Consider the following 25,226-nt stretch of genomic DNA (forward strand, 5'->3'; position numbering starts at 1 on the left):
CTCAATGACTGTAGCAGGGGAAGAGGTTCTCAGGGGATATTTTGAGCTGTTGTAGGTTGTAGAGTGGCGTTCTGGTTGGTCATCCAAAGCTATTTCACTAATGCTTCAGAAATAGTCTAAAATTACTCTGAAAATACTTTTATGTAGCTAACAATCTTACTCTACCTGAATATCCTGTTAAAATTGCTATCTGCAAATTAGCTCATGCCCTTAATCACAAGTGTGGCTTGTTGACTAAGGGTGTGTGTTTATTGAGAAGTTGTGAGAAGCAAAAGCTGCTTATGGTATGTTTGGAAGATGATTTTCATACCTCTTCCTAGTACCATAGGAACGTGTATTATTCTGATTCAGTGAAGAAATATGCTGTCATGGCTTAATCTCTGCATACCTCAAGCTATAGGTGTTGGTTTTCAGAAGCAGGACCTTAGACTAGCAGAGCCTGAAGGCTCTTGTTTACTGAAGCCACTAAGTTTGAGCTTCTGTTTGGAAAAGTCTACATTCACTCAGCTTGCTGAGGAACAGGGTGACTACTGTGACAGGAAATCTGTGTCGTTGTTTTAAAAGCACTGTTCAAATTGACTCACTGCTACAGGAAAAATTGATTTTAGTAAGTTAATAATCTTACATCAAACCATCATTAATTTTTTGCCCCAGAAGATAAACTTGTACATATTATGAAGGATTTCCTATGCAAATGCATAACTTCTTTTTTTTCCTGATGGGTTTAAATGGGAATAAGTAGTATTTTTAATGAAAGCAATTTTCATAAGTAGTGAATTTAAAACACATTTATTATATAATTTTTAATGACCCCATTGTCCCAGCGTCTCGCATTTTATCTTATTTTGTCTTTGTGGTCATTAGAGGAACCGTGAAACAAAGAGTGGGGCATGTTCAGCATCGTGGAGCAGTTGGTATAGCTGCTTCCTCATAGCTCCTTCATGTTTCTTCCAAGGTGTTCTCCCACTTTCTGGTCATCTTTCATTTAATAGATTATAAGTGGTTTGAATTCTTTGAATTAATGGCAGGGTTTCATCTGCAGATTCCTCTACTATCCATGCTTCTGCAGGCACCCTGGGTTTTGACATGTGGCCAGCATTTGGTCACATTGTTTGTAGATGTCAGGAAGAAGTTGTGACTTGCTGAAAAGAAGCCTGAGACAAACAGCAGCTGAAATTTTTTTGTCTTAGCTTGGTAGGCTTGTGTGCCAGTTAACATCTGTGGGAAAGTAGGGCCCACACTGGGGGTTTTAGAGGGTGATAATTTCTCTTGAGTTAGAGTGTGAGTGGTACAGGGGAAAGATGGATAAGTGTAGTTACTAGGGATCTGAGCAAGCTATTCTCATACTGCTCTGTGGGCAATGGTTCTCTGCTTTCTTGATTAAAAATCCCTTTACTCAGAAATTCCTCTACTCTTTGCATGAAAAGGGCATGTGTGTAATGAGTTTATCAATACTGACAGGTACAACTTTATTGACTTTTTGTTTGATTAGTCTGTGAGAGAGGAGTTTGTAAGTAACTTTTCTGCCAGCAGCATATCTTCAGGAATCACTGTTTGATAAATTTACTGCAGGAGAGGAGAGAACTAGTTCAGGAATATTTTATCTCAAAAGACTAAGGTGCTCTGAGGCACCCCGTTAAATTGTTTTTCTTTTCTTATCTGCAAGTTAAGAAAAAAGTTTGTAGATTTTTTCTTTTTAACTTACCTATGGATCTGCTGTATTTGTGTACAGAATTAGGTTACTAAGGTCAGAAAAACAAGTCTAAGTACTTGTGTAGAGCTGCACAAAATGTTTTTATGTGCTAATGGCATCATTGTTGTAAAACTGTAGATTATTATTGCTAATGCTACAGGGTCTTTTCTCTTGGAGACTTAATTACTTATTTCATATTGATAACACAGGTTGCATTCTAATGTGCTGTTTGTTTTCCCATTTTCTTTTGAGGTTGTCTGATTTTTGCATCTGTGATAGTGCTCCTCAGCAGTGTATCTTGCAGGATTTGCAATCACTTCTGTTCATTAGGATACCATTTACAGCTGGTAGTACTTGTTTACTTTTAAATCACTTAGGACTCTCAGCTGTAAATCTGTAAGCTGCCCAGTTACTGCTTTGACTATGTTTGCTGTAGACATTTGCTGCTTCTTGTTGAAGTTACTTGGAACATTGTAAACACTACTTTGTATAATTGTGTAAAATTATTTTTATTTTCAACTGTTTAAAAAAATAATGCATTTCATAGATTGCTTCTCTTATTATTCAGGGTTCCACAGTGGCGTACCCCCCCAATAAAATAGTCTAAATAGTCTTCAGATTGCAGTTTGCAGCTTTATTAGCTTTTATGTGACCTTGAAATGTCTCCCTGTGTTCCAGGATGTGCATTTGAATATTACCTTATGCTTTTGTGTGATTTGAACATAGTTTGTGTCACTCTCTTAAATGTCTTTAAATGTCTTATCATTGTTCTTCATAAAGTGAGTTTATTATGCACTAACTTGGAAATCAGTTCTGCAAGACAGAAAACAGAACCTGAGCCAAAATCTTTACTGCTGCAAGATGTTATGAAAGAAGTTGGTGACTTGCAGAAAAGAGACTGGAGATAAACAAGCAATTAAAATGTCATGTTGCAGTAGTCTTTAGTCAGAAAACATTCACAGCAATGTTAAAGCAGAGTTTGCAGTCTGTGAGTTTTTTTGTTGCAAATTCCCAGGAAAAAAGAAAACCAGGAGGAGCTTACTCGTAAGTGATCAGCTCTCATGTTCCAGTCTTTGTAGAACTGCATTATTTGAACAGCAGTGGTGACTGGCTGCTGTGTGCTGTAATGAGGCAGACGTCCAGACCTGAGGGAACCGACAAAGGCAGAATTGAGGAGAAGCAAGGGCAAGGAGGATGGTGTGAAAGCAGAATTTCCAGACTGAAGTTAGATGTTAATTTCTGTAGTCCCAGGGCAACTTCCTTTCCAGCCATTTTGCATCCTATCTACCACGTTAACCCAAATACCCCTTTAAAAAAGTAGCAATAGTACAGGAATTACAGTGATGATTTCACCAGTGCTAACTTTCAAACTTTTTTCTGTATTGGCTCATACACTCATGTATTTTAAACCGGCATGATGTTGCTCCATAGTTTAGCTTTTTGTTTTTATGGTATTTTTCTTTTTTATCAAATGTTTGCAATAATTATTAAATCATCTGACTGCTATTCTTACTGTAGCTTGATGATACAAGTTGTTGTTGGCAACTCTGCTGACTTTAAGGGGTTCCCAGCTCTGAGCAGAACATTGTGTGAAAAGAAATGCTTTTAAGTGCTGAGCTGTAAATAAAGTCAAGGATCCTACCTAGGGACTTCTTTCCAAGGTGGTGCTTTAAACTAGGTGGGTTCTGTCAGTTCAGATCACAAAATATTTCCCTGTACATGGTTTAACTGAGCTGATAGGCAGTAGCACTGTTAAAGGAACAAGAGAGGGAACATAAGTTTCTTGGGATAGTATTGCTGCCCAAGCCAGCACATTGTTAAACCTTGGCCTCAGTTTCCTCCTACAAAAAGGTTTAGTCTCATCTGGTGTTCTGAAAATAGCCTCAGTTCAAATAATCTAGAAATAAAACATCTGTGTTAACATTTCTGATTCCAAGTTTTTTTTTTTCTTTCAGCTTGCCCTAATTAAAATGGGATAAGAAACTTCTTGATGTTTTATGCTACCTAAATCATAAACCAGTGGTTTCCAGCACTCTTGTAGCCATATGGGCTGCAACTCTACCAAAGGAATCCAGTTGCATGCAATAGCCCTATTCCTGCCCCAGGGCCTGCTTTGCAGTTGCACAGCTGTAGGCCCCTCTGTGCTCTTAAGTTCCTCCATGCAGGGGTTGGGAATTAACCTGCTGCCAGAACAATTCCCAGGATGACTTTCAATTGCTGACTTTCCTGTGGAAACCTCCCTGTTATAATATAATTGTGTAAATTGTCCCACAGGTTTTATAAACGCATAGGAGAAGTCCCATGTCCTTTCCTTTCAGTTCATATTCCACTTGGTAAGTGATGTACAGTAATCTTCCCGACTCCGTAAGATGACTTACTGTGAGAAGGATGCAAAGAACTGAGAAATGTCCAAGCATTACAAATCAATTATTTCAGTGTTTCAAGACATTTCTTAATACATGTAGTGCCTCTAGATGTATCAGAAGCAGCGTGTAATATCTGTGTGAAAGAAATCACCAACAGTACTTGTAGCAAAGAAATCATAAGGGAAATGTTCCTTTAGAAAGGTGCATATATTAGCATAGTGAAGGTGATAATTTGTTTCTTTTTGGGGGTAATTTGAAAAAAACCTATAAATTTTGTGAGATAGCAGTTTCAGTTTTGCAGTGAACAGTTTGATGATGTCCTCTTACCATCCTTTTTTCCTTCACACTAATATAAGTAGCAGCACAGATGGAAGGGTCCACCTGCATGGATTTTATTGCAGAATCTGTATCTGTGTATATGATTGTAAGTATATGATTGTTTTCCTTAAAATATTTTAGGAACACAGGGACTTTATGCCACAGAGAAGGTGTCAGGGAATGCTCAGACCATTTCTTAGAGCAACTGTCGATAACAGTTATTTATGTAGATATTTGGTGTTCAGTTATAAATTAGATTTCTCTCTTCTTTTTCCAGGTGGATGCACGGAGCATACCAGTGTTAGCAAAATGGCAAAATTCATATAGCATTAAAGTTGTACTTCAAGAGCTAAGACGTCTAATGATGTCCAAAGAAAATATGAAGCTTCCACAACCTCCAGAGGGACAAACTTACAATAATTAATTTTAGCTGATTCTCAAACTTCTGTCTTAAAACAACAACCTTCTACTCATGTAATGTCTTGATTAAATCTCACAATGCAAACACCCACACATTAAAGAATTTCAGCTGGTATACATGACCTGGACATTTGTAAGAATATATATAATATATGTATGCCCAATATGTTTTCAGGCACTATGGGAGAAAAAGGCAGCACAATTATTTTTTTTCTCTTACTGAGGCACTGTCATTTAAGCATAAGCCTGAAATAGCCTATAATTGGAATTCAGGTTTTACAAGATGAAAGCATGACAGAAAGTGTCAGATTGCTGTGGAATAATATATGTTACTGAATATGATTTCTGGAGAAGGCAAAATATAAATGGCATGCTTTATCCATCTTGCTTAGTAAAAGAGCTGCAGTTAAATTTGTTTTAAGGTAGCAGGTACAGTGAATACCGTTGCTCATCTTGTTTAATTTTGCAAGGGTGTGGGTGCCGACTACTAGTAGTGTCACAAAGTATGTTCAGGATTGTTTTGATACCTGTATTTATAAAATGGGGGGATTAATTTCTGTTAAGCAGCTCCTGTGTTACATGTATTGGACATGGCAAATATTTGTTTACAGTCTTTGTTCTAATAAACCATGCATTTAAGTTTTAGTGAAACAAAGGAAATGTATGGATATGTGATTGAGATTAAAGTTAGTCTTAAAATGTAAATAAACTGTGGAAAGTGTCTGAGGCTGTGCCATTTCTATAATAGTCATGTAATATATGTACAGTAACTGGCAGAAGTAGTGGAAAGCCAAACATAATATTGCTGCTGGTGTTACGTGCACCTTTTGCTCTTATCACTTTTGTATGGTTAGTTTACTTGAGAGGTCAAGATATTCCATATGTTGCAGGGGAGTAAGTTCTGTCATCTGTAGTATCACTTCTTTAGAGAAACTTCCACTCTCTGTGTGTGTATATAAATATATTTTAAAAAAAACAACCCCGAACACCAAACTAAGCCCAAAATAAAAACAAACCCCCTTGCCTACCCATCTGCCCTTTAGTTCACCTCCAGATTCTTTCCAGAAATGAGCTTAACTTTCACTTTGCTTACTTGACCTCTAAGCAGTTTTCAGATCATATTGCTGAAGTCTGTCCTACTTCTCAGTCCTTTGTCTTGTTTTCTTACATTTTTTCCTCTTTTATGTTACTTGCCTTTTTTCCTTGTCTGTTCCGCTTTTGCCTTTTCTGAAACACACAAAAAAGAAACTTCAGGAAGCTTTACTAAAAATCACACCTGTGCTACAGATCATCATATTTCCATCTGCTTAAGATGAATCATTTGCTGTGATGCCACTGTGTTTGTAGCTAGAAGCTTTCTGCCTTTTCTGCAGTCCTCAGTCTGTTTTTCCAATGTGTTCTGTGTGGTGGGAACACTGGTTTTATTTCTGTTACTGATTTCTCATAAGCAAGTAGGTAATGCTGTTCTTTTGGATATTACGTCTTCTTTCCCTGCCCCTCATCTTGGAGAATGCAAACCTTTGTTCATTTTGGTGAGAATATGTGACATTGGGAGTGAGTCAGCTGTTTGCATTCAAAGTTTTATTTAGTGGTTCTTTTGAATAGTGGATATGATCAAAAGCCATCAACAGCTAGGTAACTTTCTTTGATAAGCCTTTGCCTGTTTCTGATGTAAACAATGAAAAGCAATAAACTAGGTATTATTTTTTTTAATGGAAAGATTTGATTGATATTTGTCAATTTATGCTTTTTAGACAAATTGGGCACTTCCAGAATTGGTGGATTTATAGCTGCCAGCTACCTCGTGTCTGTATTTATATAACATATCATTTGTGATGGTTTGGCTGAAGTGCATTGCAACATTTTTTTTCCTTGTTTTAATTGGAATGACTTTGATGCCATTAAATCTTCTTTCTTACACTAACACTGCTAATCTATATTCAATCAATTAAAATAATGGAACTGTACAGTTCTGAGATGTGAATTTTTGGGGAAAATTACAACAGAAGCTGTTGAGAGAATGCTTGTAGACTATTATTTGGTTGGTAACATAATTTAAGAGACTGGCTTATTCACAGAGCATCAAGAAGAGCCTGTTGTTTGCATGGTTGTGTGTGGTACAAGGTGATCTGTCCATTTGTATTGGTGAGAATCTGCATATCCAGCTCTAAACAGATACATTTTGCAAAGGAAAAATCAGTTCTGGAGGGAGTTGAGCTGATCTCTGACACTGGAGTACGTGATATATGGATGACTACAAAAATATTCTTGCAGTGATCTTAGGTGTGTTGGTTTTCTATTTTGCTTACACTGGGACAAGTCTGAAGTGTAATTATGAAATTTTAAAATGTCTTCAACTACTGCATAAAGTTCAGAGCCTCCTCAAAGCACTTCTACTACCTGAAGAAGATTTTGAAGCACTGTGCTTACTCTCCTCCAGAAAAATAATGTTTTGCAAGTGTTGATGTCTGATCAATGTTTACTTCAAATTTTCTTTCTTATATTCTGAAGTACTCATTAGGTAACTTACTTAGGTGACAGAATTTTAATTTTCCACTCATGATTATTTAACTTGTGTTACATTCTTTTGGCAAGATTTGAATTTGCCATTGTTACCAAATGTGTATTTTTTTTTTCTTTTCAAACCCGTATTTGAACTATTATCAAATAAATCTTGCAAAGCAGATTTGAAGCCAATTGAGTGAGAGACAAAGTGGAAAAGCTCTAAATACATAATTCTTTTTGTGTTGATGGTCATTGGCTGGGATTTAAACTAGCTTTGTGCTCTGAAGCATTGCCAAAGTTCTTGTGTTTTGGTTGTTTGACACACGGATCCATTTTCTATGAAGCAGAGAAAAAAGCCAAAGATGGTATGATTCATACTTTGTTAAACCTTAAGATACAATGAGCAAGCCTATGGAAATAGCCACATTATAAATGATGTGCCTTACTCATAGATAATAAAGGAAAAAAACATTGCAAGGTGTGAAGCTACCAATGGCCTTGACTGCTTTCCTCTTCCTGAATGCAAGCCGAGAATACTTTTCACCAAGCAAGACAGAGTCAGCAGTGCATCCCTCAACTATTATCAAATAAATGCATAGTGCACATTCCTCCTAAATGTTTGTTACTGTATAGGGGATACCTAAAGAAAAATTCTAGTACGTATTATGACAATTGATCATCTATAATGGTAACAACTGTATAATTTAGACAAGTGTTTGTGTTTGACATGGGTACTCATATGGTGAGTTTGTAGCTATTTAGTAGCTTTTGGGACAATATAGCTCAAGGCCTAAAAATATGTTACACTTACATTATGCTCTCTTTTGACGCAGAAGGCACACTTAGTAGACCACCTGATAATTGTCCTGTGGTAGAAGCAGGATGTCTGACTACTACTTGCTTGAATTCTGGCCTCTAGTTTATGAAAACTCAGCCAGATTGCCCTGGTGTGGCTGATTTCAACTGCTAGAGGAGGAGCAAACTGGTACTAAGCAAGTCTGAATAAGCATTACTGTACCAAAGAAAGATGACTTAAAACTCCTGTTGGTCTTTTATGTGAATAAAATTCCAGATAGATGTGAAGCAGTGGGACAAAATATGTTTCTCCTCAATGTTTCTAAATAATGTGTTCAGAACTCATTTGTGAAGCTTGAAAGATTTATGAGGTGGGGAGGTGTTGGAGGAACATGACTGTCTGTTGTCTTTATTTAATAATAATGATAATAAATTAAAAAAAAAAAGCTTTAAAACTTGTTAATCTATCTGTTTTAACTCTCTCTGTTGAAACAATTGTGGGAGAATTTTTTTTTCTGTTTCTTGTTCTGCTGATTGCCTTCTTCCTGAATCAATATGCTGTACATTTTCTGTTGAAGACCAGACTGATCATGGGCTAAAGTATGAAGGATGTAATGCTGGAAGCATAAAAATAACATACTTTATGCTTTAAAAAACTCCCTGCAAAATAACTTCTTACATTACCATAGTGTTACTGTCGTAGTGGTTTATAATTTTGTTGGTTTTTTTCTTTTTTTAAAACTTAAATGGATGTATACTTTCAGCTCAATTTCTAAAGAGCTGTAAGTTTATGTACAGTCAGTTCTGTTATTTAAAATACACATAAGCCAACTGTCAAGTAGCATTTCCATGTTCAAGCAGTTCTATAAAGTTTTTTAGTCTTTACCATTTAAAAATAGTAAGAAATATTTTTAAAATTATTTATATAAGCGACAAACTGTATAAAATGGGTAACTTAATGGAAGATGTTGAGATAATACACATATAACATGAAGTGTTTTGGATCTCTTTATAAAATTTGTGTTTTGTATACTAATTTATGACTTTTCACCACTTCTTAACAGCAGCATCTCAACCTTCTGCTTTTAATATAAGCAGTATGGATTAAATGTAAACATGGTTTTGTAGTTTATAATTTAGAAACTTTATGAAGTTTGGGTTAGAAAACCCCAAACTGTATCTTTGTTAAATCAGAAGTACTGAAGGAATGGCTGTGCAGTCATACTATGAAAGTTTTCCTAAGCTGATTTGTGCTTGTTCCCACTCTGCTCCCTGCTGATTGTTACAAATGTGTAGGTATGGTGATTTAACACGTTGGCTATTTCAGTTTTACTATTGCTATTATTATATCCTATTGTTATTTTTTTAAGCATGTGGGAATGACAAGGGGAGGGGGAAGAGTTTGATTTCCCTCTGCAATTTCTACTAAAAATTACCAAGAAAAGAAGAAACACAGTAAAGGTAAACACATCTCTTACTGACTTGACTTGAAAATAGCACATGAAAATTTTTCTCTGTTTTTCCAATTGTCACAGAAATAAAGATCTGTTTCAGTTAGGATGAGAGCACCTCAAACAGTAGAGCTGTGAAGTTGTCATGAAGATATGGAAGAAGGTGTTTCTAGCAGATCTTCCAGCATCATACAAATTGAGTTAGTATGGGAGTGACAGTTCAGCTTCACAGAATTACTTTGGGAAATTATGTAGCATTTGGTACTCCTTGAAGTCAACCTCACATGACTTAACCCAATTCTCTTAATCTCTTTTACTTTTTTAAGATAGAGTATTCCTGCATACAGTTGTTGGGACTTGTTGCATACAGTTGGTGAAGTACAGCAGGTTGAGATGACTTTGTTTCTCTTCAGTTTTGGCAAAACCTGCCACAGTGAGGAGCTGTATAAACCAAAAGCGTGGACGTGTGTGGTGGTGGCGGCTGGCTCTTAGTTTCCACATTCAGCTGAGTGGTTGGTGATCAGCAGTTTAGGGTTTAAATGTGTGTGTAGTTTAAGGGAGTCAATACTATTCTGAGAAAACCCTGTACTAAAAGCTCTGCTTTTGTAATGGTATTGGGAAATTGCCAACAGCCCTGCCCTTTTCTGACTGACAGATTCCTCCAGGGTTTTTTGTTTGCATGACTGCAGTTTTGGGAGAGGGCATTATTTCCCATCTCTGGGAGGTGCATTGCACTTTGAACTCTGGGACTGTCTGCTTCTGAGAAATCTAAAATAACTCCTTGCCGCAACATCACAATTTGAGGATTTGTGGAAATGCTCATAGTCATCTTGGGTTGTGTTTTATGAAATGATTTCCTGTCATATGTACATTCTTTTTCTGTCTAAAGATTTGCAGATTAAATTTACTTTAATCATATGATACGACTAACTCGTTGCACTATGTGAGATTTATTACAGTGTTATCAGAAAATGTTTCAACATCTCTGTCCTTTAATTCAGCACCATGTGTAGGAGTTGTTGCATGTATAGGAAAATTCTCATACCAATTTACTTCCTTTAATGCTGTAACTCGGAAATAACTCTGAAATAATATGAAATTAAAGTTAAAAGCCATGACGTTTCTAGTTAACAATGTCTTTATATATGTCCAATGACTGTGATAATTATTTGCTTCCTTGAGTTGTCATTCAGACTGAGCATTAAACACTCATTATTTGAAGTCTTTGAGTGTCACCTCAATTAGTAGTGTAATGGTTTTTGATCTTTGGAGTGGGATGCTGTGAACAGAGTACTGCTTTGGAAGCTCTTCCTTCTATCACCTTGCTTTCAATCTGTTGAAAAATATATTCTGAACTGCTCATGCTTAGAGTAGAAACTATTTCTTCTGGCATTTGAAAACCTCTTGACTTTTACCTTCAGATTTGTTTGGAATTGATGTGTTACTCATGCAGTGTTAACATTAACTCACACTCTCTAATCCTTTATTGTACTTTTGTGATTGTATGATCCTATAATACCTGTATGATTCTACTATTAAAACTGAAGCTAGCAAGAATGGTGCACTGCTTTCCTTGGCAGATGAACAAGTCACATGTGCTGCACTAAACAAGCCTGTGATTGAAGACAGAAGGGCATTGGAGAGGGAAGAAATTCTTACCCTTTAAGTATATACAACTCCTGACACCATTCAAAAAGTATGTGGTTCTCTGTCTACTTAAAACTGAGATGCCAGCTAAGGATTTGCCTGGTTTTTTACATGTTTGCCACTACAGAGTTAAAATTACATTATAGAGCTATTCAGATAGAGGGGTGACCAGTAGCTTGTGCTCAGGCAGGAGAGGTTTAACGCAACCATAGCAAGAATTAGAGTTCTGTGGCAGATGCTTTTGTGTGTAATAGCTGGAATCTGATTTATGTCTGTATTATTCAAAGACAAGTGGCAAAATGTCTTAGTATTAAATTCATGCTATCTCTACTGCCATTTGGTGGGTAGTTCTTATTTGCTCTGGCTTCTAGTTTAGCAACTCTGTTTTTTCATAGTGTTAGTCGGGGTTATTCCTTCCTGGTCTTTTAAGGGATGAAGAACACATGTGATGCATGCATGCACATCCTCTTTCACTTACAAAGCATTTAGGCAAATAAAATTGTGTTGTTCTGTCTTCTCAGTTGTTTGGGAGAGGAGTTAGTTGAGCTAGCCCAAAACCTTTTTGGAATGGCCAGCTGCTGATAGTTATAGCTGCATTTCTGCTGTGCAGCACACCTTGCCTGTCCCCCAGATCACCAAGTAGCAGAGGTACAATCCTTTGCTGGTCTTTCCTGTTTCAAGGGAGCTGCTTTCCAGGTCCTCACTGGGGGCAGCTTGGCTCAGCCTGCTTATGTTTACCAAGGAAGACAGAGCTGTGCCAGTGTCTGCCCACCCTCCTTATTTGGCCATCACCCTTTTGCAAAGAATCCCATGGCCTGCAATAGAAGCAGCTTGGGAGTGGAACAAGGAGCTCTGTGGTTCCCAAATGGGGTCTTGGCAGCTTAAAAGCATGGGCTCTTCCCACACTGGTCTTTCAAAATTCTTTCCTAACTGAGAAAAATTCAATTTATAACTTGACTCCTCAAAGCATTTACTCATAGAAGTGTGTAGGTAACTTTTAGTGGTGATGAACACAGATTCCTTCTTCCCCTCCTTGTCTCCAAAGTAGCTATTCCCAATTAGGCTGTGATGAGGTAAGAACACTTTAAAGTCAAGTAGCACACCTTGCAGAAGTCAGAAATTAGTAAAAAATCTGGGAACTGGTTGCAGCCTGGATTCTCTGGTCTCCTTACATAGGAGGGGACATTTTATCTTCCAGTATTGAGAAGGTATTTTTCGTGATTACCTGTGGTTTTCTTTATCCATGGCAAAACTTGAGTTTTGGAAGCTCTTCAATAAGCAGAAAGATCCTTGTGTGATGTTTGGAGATAAAAACGCTGCAGAAAGTAGGACAATCCTTATGCAAAATTTACAGAACTGAGAATATATGATCTGAAATACTTTTCAAAAGAAAGATGAAGACTCATGTTCTGCACTGCGAGGTGTTAGTGTATGTAACAGTGACAGCCAAAATGCATAGGTTTTGGGTCAAATTCTTACAGGCTAATTAAGCAGTATGTATTCTTAGGAGAGGAATGTCTGGTGCAGAAGCTTTTACAAACCCAGTCTGCGTTTGCCTACATGTCTCAGTCTTCAGGTTTCATCATAAATGAACAAAGCTCCATGTGTGTATGTGTTTTGTAAGGCTTTGTTTGTCTTGTGGAGATTTGTCTCAACTCCTGCATCTTAGGGATACAGCAATGCCCCCTGCAACCTCAAATCTTGCTTTGTTTTTCACCATCTAGCTTTTTAACCATGGCTATTTGTGTACTGCTTCTCAGAGGTTCATGAAATGTATTTCAGATAAGTGGGTGTACTGGTGGGTTTAAGCTGGCTGCAGAGGAGCCCATGGGGAACAAATAACTATGGGTCAAAGTTCAAAAACGCATTCTTACTCTATTTTGATTTTTAAAATTTGAATGCACAAGAGGGTGTATGTGAGAATTTGCAGTACAATCTGGTGGAAGAGGACTTTTCAGCTTTGGTTTTCTGGCAACTGGGGACAGCAAAGACAAATGCCTCAGGTGTGCTCTTAAGGATGGGAATGATATTCCTGTTTGGGTAAAAGCAGCTATCCTGTTTATGTAACAAGTCACTGGGACATGGAATGAGGAATATGTGTTTTCGATGAGCAGTGTGACTTGGCCTCATCTATTTCCCCATGAACTGTACCTTTAGTTTCAGTGCTCCTCTCTCATCCCCTGTCTGTATTGTTCAGTGGATTTTGTATTTTTGTTTGTGCTGCAATCTTTATAATACCCAGATCTATTTGCATTTGGTCTAACACAACTAGAAAATGACATCATACGAATTCCCATGTTCCAGAAATAAATGGGCTAAATGGAGGCCTTGGGGTGACCAGTCTGGCACACCTGAATGAAACGGTCATGGGATCCCAGCCAGGAGCTCTGCTCAGGTGCCTGCTTTTCTTGCCTGGCTTCTGCTTTCTTTTGCTCCATTTTAAATTTGGAATAGGAGTAGTTAAACCCAGCTTTTATGCAAGCAGAAGTTAGCAATCTAATCTCATTTTTGTGCTTAAACACAAAACTAAGGTTTGAGCTTCTGTTTGTGAAGTACCTCTTTTTACATTATTAGTGTACGTAATCAGTCGGACACCTGCTGTTACTTAATTCACCTTTGACTGGAGGATTTAATTGATCACACAATGTGTATTTGTTGTCAGATAACTTCACTGTGGAGGTACTGGTGGCAGATACATTTATTTCCCTGTATCTGAAGGAAGGTAACTTTTCTAATGCATTTACTGTTGCTTGTAGCTATTCACACAGTTTCCAGCAACAATTATTTTCTGCAGTCTTTGATTTCCACTGAGATAAATTCTCTTCAACCCGTTCTCTTTTTTGTCAGATTGATTGTTGCCAAGTCTGCAATTTGCATAGTACTTTTGAAGTCTCTAGAATGAAATGCCTGATTGAGCTGGCAAAAAACCCCAGTCATGGTGTAGGAAATTTGGCGTAGGCCATTGCTGTATCCTGACATGGATGTACTCCCTGCCCTGGGCAGTATTCCCTTCATGACCATGTGTTGTTATATTTGAGAAGTGTGAGTAGTGGGCTACAAGCAAACTTTCGGTGTTGCAAAACCAGAGGTCCAGAAGACTATTTTGGGTAATTTGCATGTGGCTTTTTTCTTCTTTCTTGCCCCTTAGTACTCACTGATTCACAACCAGGAGCTATTTATGTTTCTTCATTGCCTGGAAAAGAGAAGGCTTTGGGGTGACCCAGTTGCAGCCTTCCAGTACCTGAAGGCAGCCTACAGGAAAGATGGAGAGAGACCATTTACAAGGGCATGACAAGGAGGAAAGACTTCAAATTGTCAGAGGGTAGGTTTAGAATGGATATTAGGATGAAATTTTTCACTATGAGGGTGGTAAAGCACTGGAATATGTTGCCCAGAGAAGCTGTAGATGCCCCACTCAGGGTAGTGCTCAAGTGTAGAGGGATAGAATATAAGAAAAATAAAGATAGTGTAGAAAGTAATCTTACCCCTAAGGAGTTGCAGCTGGGCCAATTATCAAAGATTAGGAGCAGGACTGACCTTAACAGGCCACAGCTGTAACCAATGAGAAGAAGTAACCACAGCTGTAACCAATGAGAAGCTATAAAAGAGTGGGGTGGCTGGTTGAGAAGGGAGCTGGAGTCTGTTGTCTCCTTTGTGAAGAAGAAAGAGTCAGTGCTCTGAGGAGGTGCCCATGAGAAACACCAAGAAGGTATGGAACTCTTGTGATCAGGAGACAACAGCATGGAACCCCTGCAATGAGATGATAGCACTCAAGGCCAGGTTGGATGGGGCTCTGAGCAGCCTGGTCTAGTGGAAGGTGTCCCTGTCCAAGGCAGAGGGGTTGGCACTAGGTGATCTTTAAGGTCCCTTCCAACCCAAGCCATTGTATTGTTCTGTGATATCGTGATTCTACAATTATTTGAGATGAGGCCTTGTCAAATGAGTCCAAATTCCAGTTGGTGGAAAACAGCAGAAATCCTTTTTTACTCTTTCTTTGGTAGGCCGAGGTCGTGCCTTGGAGGTGGGAAACACACAGCATGCTGCTGATTTTGATTTACAGCGAACACTTCACATGCATCGAGTCTTGCTCCTCTCCAAGCTGCCTACCTGCAAACTGCCTCAGGTAAAGCATCCAAGCTGTAGTACCTTGGGTAGAGAGAACACCTGCTAGCCCGTGAAAGTCTGGATTATTTGTCCTCACACAAAAAGCTTTAAAAGAAGTGGCTGCAAGAGAAAACATACAGGTCAACTTACCTCAAATAGTGTAAAGTTGCCTCTTAAACTATGTGTAATTTGGACACTCCAGGGATATGCCTGACAGCAGAAGGAATTAAGAAAAAGTTATTTATTGTTTCTGTGTACAGAAAAATATTTTGAATGTAGAAAGGGGCCAAAGGATTAAAAGCATATTTTGTAAGTGCTTATGTCTTTGCTCTTCATAACTTACTGAATATGAAAAAAGAATTAAATTATTAACTTCTCAATGTATACAACTTAAAAGAAGGAGACTTCACAGAAGTTTGGGTAAATGTTCTCTTACTGGGATTTGTTAAAATGAATTATAATTAATTTTTAAATTACAATTAACTTTTTAAATTACTTTTCAAAGTAATTAATTTTAATTTTTTTTCTCACAGCATAATCTGCAGGAAACATGGTGTTTGAATCTCAGTAGGCCTGCTCTAGTCCTAGGTGATTCTTAAAATAAATCTGTCATTTTTATTGGTGCACATTATTATTAGAAGTGTAAGTTTAGGAAGGACAGAAACTGGACATAAAAGTTTGTACATTTACATGATGGGTGCTCAATGCGTTATTGCAGTTGAAGGAAACAGGGATTACTTTGAAATATTTCCAAGTGCTCTACCAAATGTTTAATTATTGGGTCATATAATTTGTTTTGATATGACATAGAGCATTCAACATCAGAGATCAGACTGCATTGGTAATTCTCTATTTAAAAAACCCAAACAAATCCCAAACAAAAAAATTAAACTGTGTTCCTTACCCAAATGAAAATGGCTTTCACCCTGAAGGTAAATATTGAGTGTACACTTTTAAAAGAGGTAGTGGCAAGAGAAGCCTGTTGTTCAGGCAGTCACAGGTAATATTCAAAATGCTCTAAAAATGGAATTTGTGTCTTTGTGAGAGGCAGCATGGCAAATAATCCTGTTTTATGGTCTGAGAGGTAACTGTGTTTTCCTGTTTCTAGAAAAGAGCGGGATGGTGGCTGCTGATAGGGCTAATCAGAACAGCAGTGGGGGTGCTGGGGTTTTTGATTCATCAGATAATTAAGTCTCTCATCAAATGGAAATGGAACCTGGTGGAAAATTACCTGCAGGTGAGGAAGAGAAAGTCAAAGTGACATTTTCTGTGTTAGTTTATTAGAATATGCACCGTGTCAAGTCTTAACAGCCTGAAGGTGCTGCCTGTGGAGAGGAGTGTGGAGATCAGATCCCCTTGTGGTCCTTTGTGTTGGTGTCCCTAGCTGCAACTTGGCCCACAGTACAGTATAATATCTGATTTTGTTCTTGTTATGGGATTGATGAAAGCAGTCTTTAACGCACTGTTACCTTCCTCTTCCTCTGTGGACACCAGAGCATGTGCTGCTTTAGGTCTGGGTGCTATCCAAGGGAAGGGATTAACTTTCTTTAAGGTACTGAGTGAGTGTGGACCTGGTATGAGACATGTTATTTCACTCTATGTCTGGGTCAGTTTTATTTTCAGTAATAGATTACTGTGGAATTATTAATTTGTCCTTGATGGCGGTCATTATCTCTGTGATAATTGGAATGATGGTTATAAAAATCACTGAATTGATAAAACCAATGTAAGTCTTTAGGCATCTCTGACCCTGATTGCTTGCTTTTCCTCACCTGTAGAAAGATGGTAAAATTTTCACTTGGTTTGTAATATCTATGGTAGATGGTATAAATATTGAAAAGTTAATTGTGAGGAGGGGCTTTTGTTCCAGCTGAATCCTGACCAGGCAGGGGCAGGAATCCTGGCAGCTGGTGCTGGGGGCAGCCTGTAAAATCATCAGTCATGGCATTGTGCAGGGGGAGGCCAGGGTCTGGGCTGGCAGTGCTCTTGTGCTCAGCAGCAGTGGCAGGGAGCTGCCAGAGGCGGTCCCCAGCACTCGGCAGAGAAATTCCCCCTGACTCAGCAGAGGCCACAGCCCAGAGCAGGCTGCTGAGGAGGGTGCAGCTCTGCAGATTTGGGGCTGGGGGTCTCTCACTGAGGCTGGAGCAAGGCAGATGAGCTCCTTGTCTGCACAGATAAAGGAGGGATAGCTGACAGTGCTGTAGCACTGCAGTGGCTGGATAGAGGCTCCGTAGGAAGGCCACACCATAGTTAAGAGTGGGAATGGTTGGAGCTCTGCTTTGGGAAGAGACGAGTCAGCTGAGAGCTTGCAGATGTTGGAGGACACACCAACACGTGGGGTGGTGTTGTGGATGCCTGCTGTGGACTGTGAGGAATTAGACAAAGCTGTCATCATATATTTGGAAGAAGTCTTGTGGTCACTGGCCCACGTCCTTGTGGGAGTCTAGCCAGATATCCCAATATGTGCTGGAAGGACAACACATCAGGACACGAGCAATCCACGAGGTTTCTGGAGTGCATTGATAACAACTTCCTGATAAGGGGATCAAGAAGCAAATAAGGGAACACTCTGCTTTACTTTGTACTTGCAGAGAAGGAAAGACTGATCAGGATGTGAGGGTTGAGGGCAGCAGTAACTATGAGATTGGGGTGTGTGGGATCCTGAGATGAGGGGAAAAGGTGAAGGACTGGACTTCAGGAGAGCACCTTGGTCTGTTCAGGCATTTGCATGGAAGAATCCCTGGATTCTCCTGGATCCTCCTCTCCTTGTGAGGAGATCATCCTGGAGAGCACTGGGGTCCAAGAGGCCTGATTGGTTTTCATCTGTGGTGAGGAGCTGTCCATTCCAATGAGCAAATCGAGCAAAATCAAGCATGGATTTACAGTGGACAACAACTTTCCACAATGAAATGACTCGAACAGTGTCTGTTCTTTATTTCAGCATTAGCAAGGCTTTCATCACTGTCTCCCATAACAGTTTCATAGGCAAACTAATGGTATGTGGATTAGATATTTCGACAGTGAGATGGATTTACCTGGCAGAACCACTGGGCTCAAAGCATTATTGTGGAGAGCCTAGTTCAAGCATGGCTTAAAGAAAGAGGCCATGAAGGTATACAGCTGATGGGAAAGTAAAAGGCAGCAGTTTCCAGGCTTGATTTTGTAAATAACTAGGTTCTCAGGCACCTTTTCTATAAACAGCAGGATTCTCAGACAGTCTTCTCATAAGAGTCCTTGGCTGCTCTGGGAACAGATATGAAGGTTTTGAGAACTTTTCATATCACAGTGAGAACACTAATTTTGGTTTCAATAAACAACCACAGGTATTGTAAACAAAAGGAGGGGTTAGAGTTTTCTCTGTAACCTATCGTGAGCTCGGATTTTGCAATATGCATGAAGTTAATTAACACTATTATAAAAGATGACTGATTTGATCAATAAATCGGAGTCGATGCTGATCAACAACAAGATGGGTCGTCTCCCTTCGCTTTCAACACATTATAACCACTAGTCCAGCCATAGTCTGGGCCTCAAGGATATATCCCAGGGGTCAGTCCTGGGGTCAAATGCTGTTGGATATTTTCACTAATGACCTGGATGATGGGATATTGTTTTGGTCCACCCTCAGAAAACTTGCAGACAAAAGTAAAAATAAAATTAGGCAGTGCTTGATAGACCATGACTGAGGCTGACAAGCTCCTGAGTTGCATTCAGAATGTTATCAGGAGGCTGAGGGAAGTGATCCTTCCTGCCTCTTCAGTACTGGTGAGGCCACATCTGCAGTTCTGGGCTCTCCAGTGCAATGAAGACATGGATGTGTCCTCCAGTATTCTGTGGACTCAAGATAATGCAATAATACCGTCAACTGCTGAAGGACAGACCTCAATCACTTCACAGAAATGCAAGGGAAGAGTTATTCTGCAGAACATATGGAAGTTGAATTTATCAGAGGAAATATTAAAAAAAATGAACAAGTTTAGGTTTTCCATGAGGAAAGCATATATAATCCTCTTGGAAAATTATTTCCCTTTTCTTTAATATACAAACTACATGTAAGTTTATAAAATATATAAACAGTGGATAAATACACATGCAAACGTGTATATGTGCATTTGTATGTATATACAAGCATGTGTGTATATATACACACTAAACTATAAGTAAATAATACATAGAAAGAAACCACACTTTGACTCCAGGTCATCACAACAGCTCTAACACACACTCTTGGTCCTGCCCTGTTATAAAATCTGTCCTATTGTATTATTAATATAGAAGGGCAGGAGGTGAGCTCTGACATCAGTACAAACATGTAATTCCTGCCCTGAAAGATCTCCCCATCTGAATACTCCTTCAGCTGCAGATGAGCAAAACTCCTTTTTTGTTTGCTTTGCTGTCTGGCCGTGCTGCGCGATGCATTTACAAAACACTTGATGCGATGTGCTGCTGGGAAGGCTGTGACTGTGTGCCCTCAGAAACACCAGGGATGTGCTTGACCTGCACCCACAGCGTGTCACAGCTGAGCCCTGCGGAAGGCAGCACAATGCGTGGGAGCTGAGGAGGTCTGGGGACAGCACGGCCGTGGTCAGCCCAAGCACAAATAAACAAACCAACCAAAAACCTGGGGTGACCAAAACATGTGTTTTGAGTGTGAGAATGCCCAGTCTGAGAGATGGCCCGCTGGTTAAAATAAAGCAGGAAACAGCTCTCTCACTTATACTCTGCCTACTAATAATAGCTGCAGCTTCATTAAGGTAATTAGTGATCTCAGACTTTGAAGGCTCCATTCAGGTGAAATGCCTGAAGACTCTAGAAGAGTGTGGTTTTGTGCTTATTCTTAAGGTACTTGAACCCTGCTTCTGACCTGAAAAGGGCCTTGAGAAGTAACCATGTTTCCTTTATAGTGTTTTTAGAGATGGGCAGGAAGTCCTGGAAAAAAACCCTATTACTTGGCTCTGAAAGTCATGATTCACCTTACCTTTATTCACTCCCTTCCTTCTGAAGAGCCTGCATTGCTTGTTTTGGTTTTCCCCTGCCATGTATCTTCTGCCTGCAGAAATTTGTAGTACAAAAGATAATTGAAAAGCCAGACCTGGTCTGTGGGTGCTGATGATCTGGCTGTGAGTGCATCTGTCTGGGCTAGTGGTTCTCTGGGTTCTGTGCTGGCAAGTGTTAGGTCTCCTATGCAACAAGTCAATAACACTGTGACAAACCAAATCTCTTACTCTTCCATATGCTTATTGTTTCACTATTTTATTAAAAAAAAAAAAAGCCTCGATTATACAACCCTAACACTGTGATACTGTGATAAACCAAATCTCTTACTCTTCCATGTGCTTGTTGTTTCACTGTTTTCTTTAAATAATTTAAAAAAGAGCCTCAATTATACAACCCCACTGGAGAGGTCTTTCTTGGCCTTCAGCCTAAACCTGGATTCCACCACCCATAACTTGTATACAAGTGTCTGGGGTGAAATCAGTGGTGGTGGCAATGCAATTTACACTTAGCATGTGGTGTTTATAAAATAAATACAAGTGGCAGCTGGTATAACTCATGAAAACTCAGTGTTTGGAAGGGGTCTAAGCCAAAGACCATCAGTCCATATAAAAGTTCCTGTTGGTTTTACATTGATCATTTAGCTGTGCTATGTGGGTATTGCATGTGGCCCAGGTTAGTACTTTATGAGGCACCAAAGCTAAAACATTGAGCCTTTCTGTCATTTACTGTCCTGCTGTGTTCAATTTAATTATAGACAGGCAATTAACAGCATAGGTGAGAGAAAAAGTGAGTATTTTACTAGATTTACCCCGAAATGCACCAACAGTAGGAACAGGGAATTCACTGTTACTGCACATACCATATCAGAGCAGGTTTAAACTTTCTAAAGACTGAACTGATTGGACAAATCACAAAGGTTCACAGGTACACCCTGCCCCACAGACAGCCTGTGCAAAGATGAGAGGCTGGTGGGCTTCAGGTATCAGGATGGATGCTGGGGCTTGGGGCAGGGGCCCTTGTCAGTTGTTTCCCTCTCTCTTAGCCCCAGTATGTGTATGGCAACACTGTCAAGAGCTTGAACTTTTGTGCATTGTCAGAAGCTATATGGGCATCTGTGTTGCCTGCTAATTCTGGGAAAGTTTGTTTGTGAACAGAGCAATGTGAGGGTCACACTGAAAAATTGTCCATAGACACATCTAACACATCAACATCTAATGATTGTTGACTCTGTTTCCTTTTTTTCTTTTTCCCCTTTGCAGTTCTTTTGCCAGCAGCTTTGCTGTCTGGCTTGCCAGAAATCATTGGGTATTTTGAATGGCACTTCTATTCAACATCATTTTAACATCAAGACATTTTAGGGACATTTCTCTCATGCATGATGGCTGTAGCCTGCAGGGTTCTCTGTGAGCCAGAAGGTCCCATGATCCATTTGGGGTGAGAAATAGCAATTCTCAACGTTAAAGCTACCAGGCTGAGGGTATGCCTTTGCAACATCTGTCTTAGTAGCAGCACTGACTTAAAAAATGCCCTGCACCAGGAGCTCTTTTCACCTGTGCTGCTCCCCATCCCTTTTTCATTAGCACAACTATTCGTGCCTTGCAGTGAGGGAAAGGATTTGTTTGCTGTGTGTTTTAAATGCTGGCTTGGTTCCCTGGTACAATTCCCTGAGTGATGCTCAGCAAGCAGTTATCTGGATAACTGCAGTCAGTTTTGTTCCTGCAAAGCCACCTGCCACACAGCCATGGCCTGCTGGCTGCTTTACATCTCATGTTTTCACCTGTGCAGAGTCTGTATAAAAATAAAGCTGGTGTCAAGTGGCTTCACACAACAGGGACAGTGACTTTAAAGCCACCTGCAGAAGTGCCCTAAGTGGCTGTGCAGGGTGCAGGCTGATGTGGTCTGTGTGTTCAGCTTGGCAACAGCCACCAGGGCCAGCTGAGGGCAGCCACAGGGACCAGGTGCTGCCCTGCAGGTCGCAGATTGCAAGTTGGGTTGGAGCTGCTTGTGTTTCCTGCAGTGGTGTTGCACCACGTTCCTAGGTGGGGAAAAGTAGAGTTTATAATCTGTCTGAAGGATAATGTTTTTATGCTGCTTTCTTATGTGCAAAGGAAGAGAATCCCCATGACACTGCTGTTGTCTTTGGCCTTGTGAAGGGGAGACAGGAGGCTTGCCTGGTCCTCCTGTGTAGGTCAGAGAGGATCTTAAAATTTGCTGTGTTGCAACACAATCAAATTTGATAACTGCGGGCCAGATTTTGGGGTTTTTGTTTGCTTTGGAAAGTGACATAATTTCCTTTCTTCATCATTCAGAGGAGAATCCTGCTGCATTTTATTATCTGTCTGGAAGCCTATCTTGAATAGAGATGGTAAAGTTGGTCTCTGCTAAAAGGATATAGATTGTTTGTTGGCTGCTTTGCTGTTTTATTTCTTATCCACTTTGGGGTTGGAAAGTATTTATCCTTGAGGTTTGTTCTCCCCTCTTCACCACCCTGACCAAACATGTTTCTCCCCACTAACCATTCACATTTTCTGTTGCTCTGTTGGTTTATCCGTATTTATTTATTTGCACAGAGGTGCAGCACCCTGGGGGATGACTCAGTGACTCAGATGTTCAAAAATAGGAGTGCATGGTTAGTCAGAGGTGGCCACAAACCTAGACAATGCTTCCCAAGGGTTAGCTCTCCCTTTTGGCTTCTTTTGTTTTCTTTGCTTTCAGACATTTGTCTCCAGGAGTTCAGAGACTGCAGCTGGGATTTCTTTTTTTCCTTTGTGTGGGGTTGGTAACCGTGATTTGTGAGCCAAAGAGTTGAATCATATTTCCATGAATAAAGTCATCACAGTATCAACGTGATGCCTTTTCAAAACACAGGAATTAAGAGCTAGTTTAATTTAATTTAGTTGGAAGCCTCCACCATTTTCATTAAACATAAACACAGCGTAAGTTGCTAAAAGCCTCAGAGATTTATTAAGGCTCCTAATTTAAGTCTTGTAGAAAAGTCTTCCAAGATTATACAATGAATAGATTTTTCATTCCACTAAGGGTTTGGAATTTTTTTTCCCATTTAAATGTAATTTGAAGTGCTGCCTGGGAACACACTGTAATAATTTAAATCATCACACGTCTTCTGTTAGAAGTAGGGCTGCTCTGGCTGCTGTGGTTGTTAACCTGGGAACAGATGATTGGAATGATGGGCTCCAGTCTGATGTGTCACCACACTAGGGCAGATATTAACATGCAGTTCTTCAAAGGCATTGCATGGACTACCACAATCTCTGCAAAAGAGACACTGAAGTTTCTGATAGTCTCTGGTAGCTTCCTCCTTTATGTCAGTGGGACTTTGCATATTTAAAAGATGTTCAGCATTTTCCATGTTTAAATCTCTTGAAACCAACCTGGCTTTGCTGCTGAATGCCAGCTAAGGCTCTGTCCTCCTCTGCCTTTAACTGATTTATGAATAATTTACCAAAGAGTGCTCTCAATTATGCAACATCACTTTTAGTGCTCCCCTGGGTTGTGGCCTGAGCCAGCTGCAGTTGGACACCATTGGCATCCACCTCCTGATCTTCAGCAGCTGATAAGTAAGAGATGGGCAGAGATGTGGGGCTCTGTGAGGGCCACCCTGCCACTGCCCTCGATGCCCCAGGGGTGTCTGGTGAGTCCCTGGTGAGCCCATTGCATCTGGAAGGGAAACAGAGATGCTGCACCAGCAACCTTTCAGCATTCCCTCTGTTTGTCACTTTGGAATGGGGAAAAAGCCACCTGCTCTAATTAGGAAAAAGTTGGTTAATTAAACAAATTTAAAGTTCTTTAATTAAAAGAAAGTTCACAAGTTGTTTAATGCAGAAGACATTTTTCCGTGGTTTTCTGGGCTATATAAGAAAGAAGAAACAGCAGGATTTTTACATATGGATTTCATCCTTAAATTAATGAGTCTGTCTCAGGAAAAAAGAGATTATGGGGATTGCCTAATGTTCACAGGGGGCCTTTTTTTTTTTTTTTTGAGTTTTTAAAAACTAAATTGTTTGTGACACTTTTTTAGTCTGGCTCTTATCTGCTCATGTGTCTCTGTGAGATAATGCTGGTAAACTCTTTTGAACAGTTCTAGTGAAATTAATTACATTAGCTTCTAGGAAAAGAAATTGCAAGCACTTTATGACTTCTGGATATTTTTTGTCATGTTAACTTACAAAACCTTGTTTGTTTGTTTTTTTTTTTTTAAATAAGGATAAAAAAAAAGAATCCTGTGTTAATTTCCTCAAAAAATAGAATTCTAATGAACAGTCACTTGTGAGCTATCTGTAGCTTGAAAGCATACCAAAAGGCATCAAAGGAAAGATTTGGGATGTCCTTTACCTTTAGTGTTTTAAGAACAGTAATTTAAATAAATCTGAGATGTGCTGGTTAAACAGAATGCTACTCATAGGAGAAATCAGCTATTGTGATAAGTGGAGAAAATGTTTGTTTTTCTGTGCAGGATCCAGTTAATGAGAAAGAAGCACTAGCTTGCAGTCAGGAGCCATCCTGGGGGAAGCAGGTTGTATGGAAGTTCCCTTCACAGAGAGGGCTTTTGGTGGGCAGCAAAGACAAAATGTCAGTCTAAGTGAGATTCACTTCTTTACAAGGGCCACAGTGACAAATTCCACTCTCCTGGTACCTTCAGGTGCTGAGCAGGCTCAGAGAGGGACCCACTCCAGGTGCAGCCACAGGCAGAGCAGTCACTCAGCAAGCATTAGGCTGTCCCAGGCACTTGAGGCCTTTCTCCATTGGAGAGCTGAGCTGGATGTGTTGGAAGGCTCCAATTTCCTTGTGGATACCACTGGTGGGACACGCAGCATGTACAGCTGGCTGGAGATGTCCAAGGAAAGCTTTCCCAGCTGGTTCTGAGGCATGTAGCACCTCTTGAGTTCCCTTCTGCTGGAAACAATGTTA

General features: G+C 39.7%; 1 protein-coding gene and 1 pseudogene across 1 annotated transcript in view; both read left to right on the forward strand.

Annotated features, from left to right (window-relative positions):
* Window positions 1–8,623, forward strand: part of UBE2V2 (ubiquitin conjugating enzyme E2 V2) — a 29,737-nt gene extending 21,114 nt beyond the window's left edge. The window contains exon 4 of the mRNA XM_058800802.1: window positions 4,655–8,623. Coding sequence (XP_058656785.1) covers window positions 4,655–4,801 — 147 coding nt within the window. The 3' untranslated portion in view covers window positions 4,802–8,623. The remainder of the gene's footprint in view (window positions 1–4,654) is intronic.
* A 5,860-nt stretch (window positions 8,624–14,483) lies between these two features.
* The window catches only part of LOC131558413 (chloride channel protein D-like), a 78,028-nt pseudogene continuing 67,285 nt past the window's right edge, over window positions 14,484–25,226 (forward strand).

The sequence above is a fragment of the Ammospiza caudacuta genome, chromosome 1 (assembly GCF_027887145.1).
Source record: "Ammospiza caudacuta isolate bAmmCau1 chromosome 1, bAmmCau1.pri, whole genome shotgun sequence".
NCBI lineage: Eukaryota > Metazoa > Chordata > Aves > Passeriformes > Passerellidae > Ammospiza > Ammospiza caudacuta.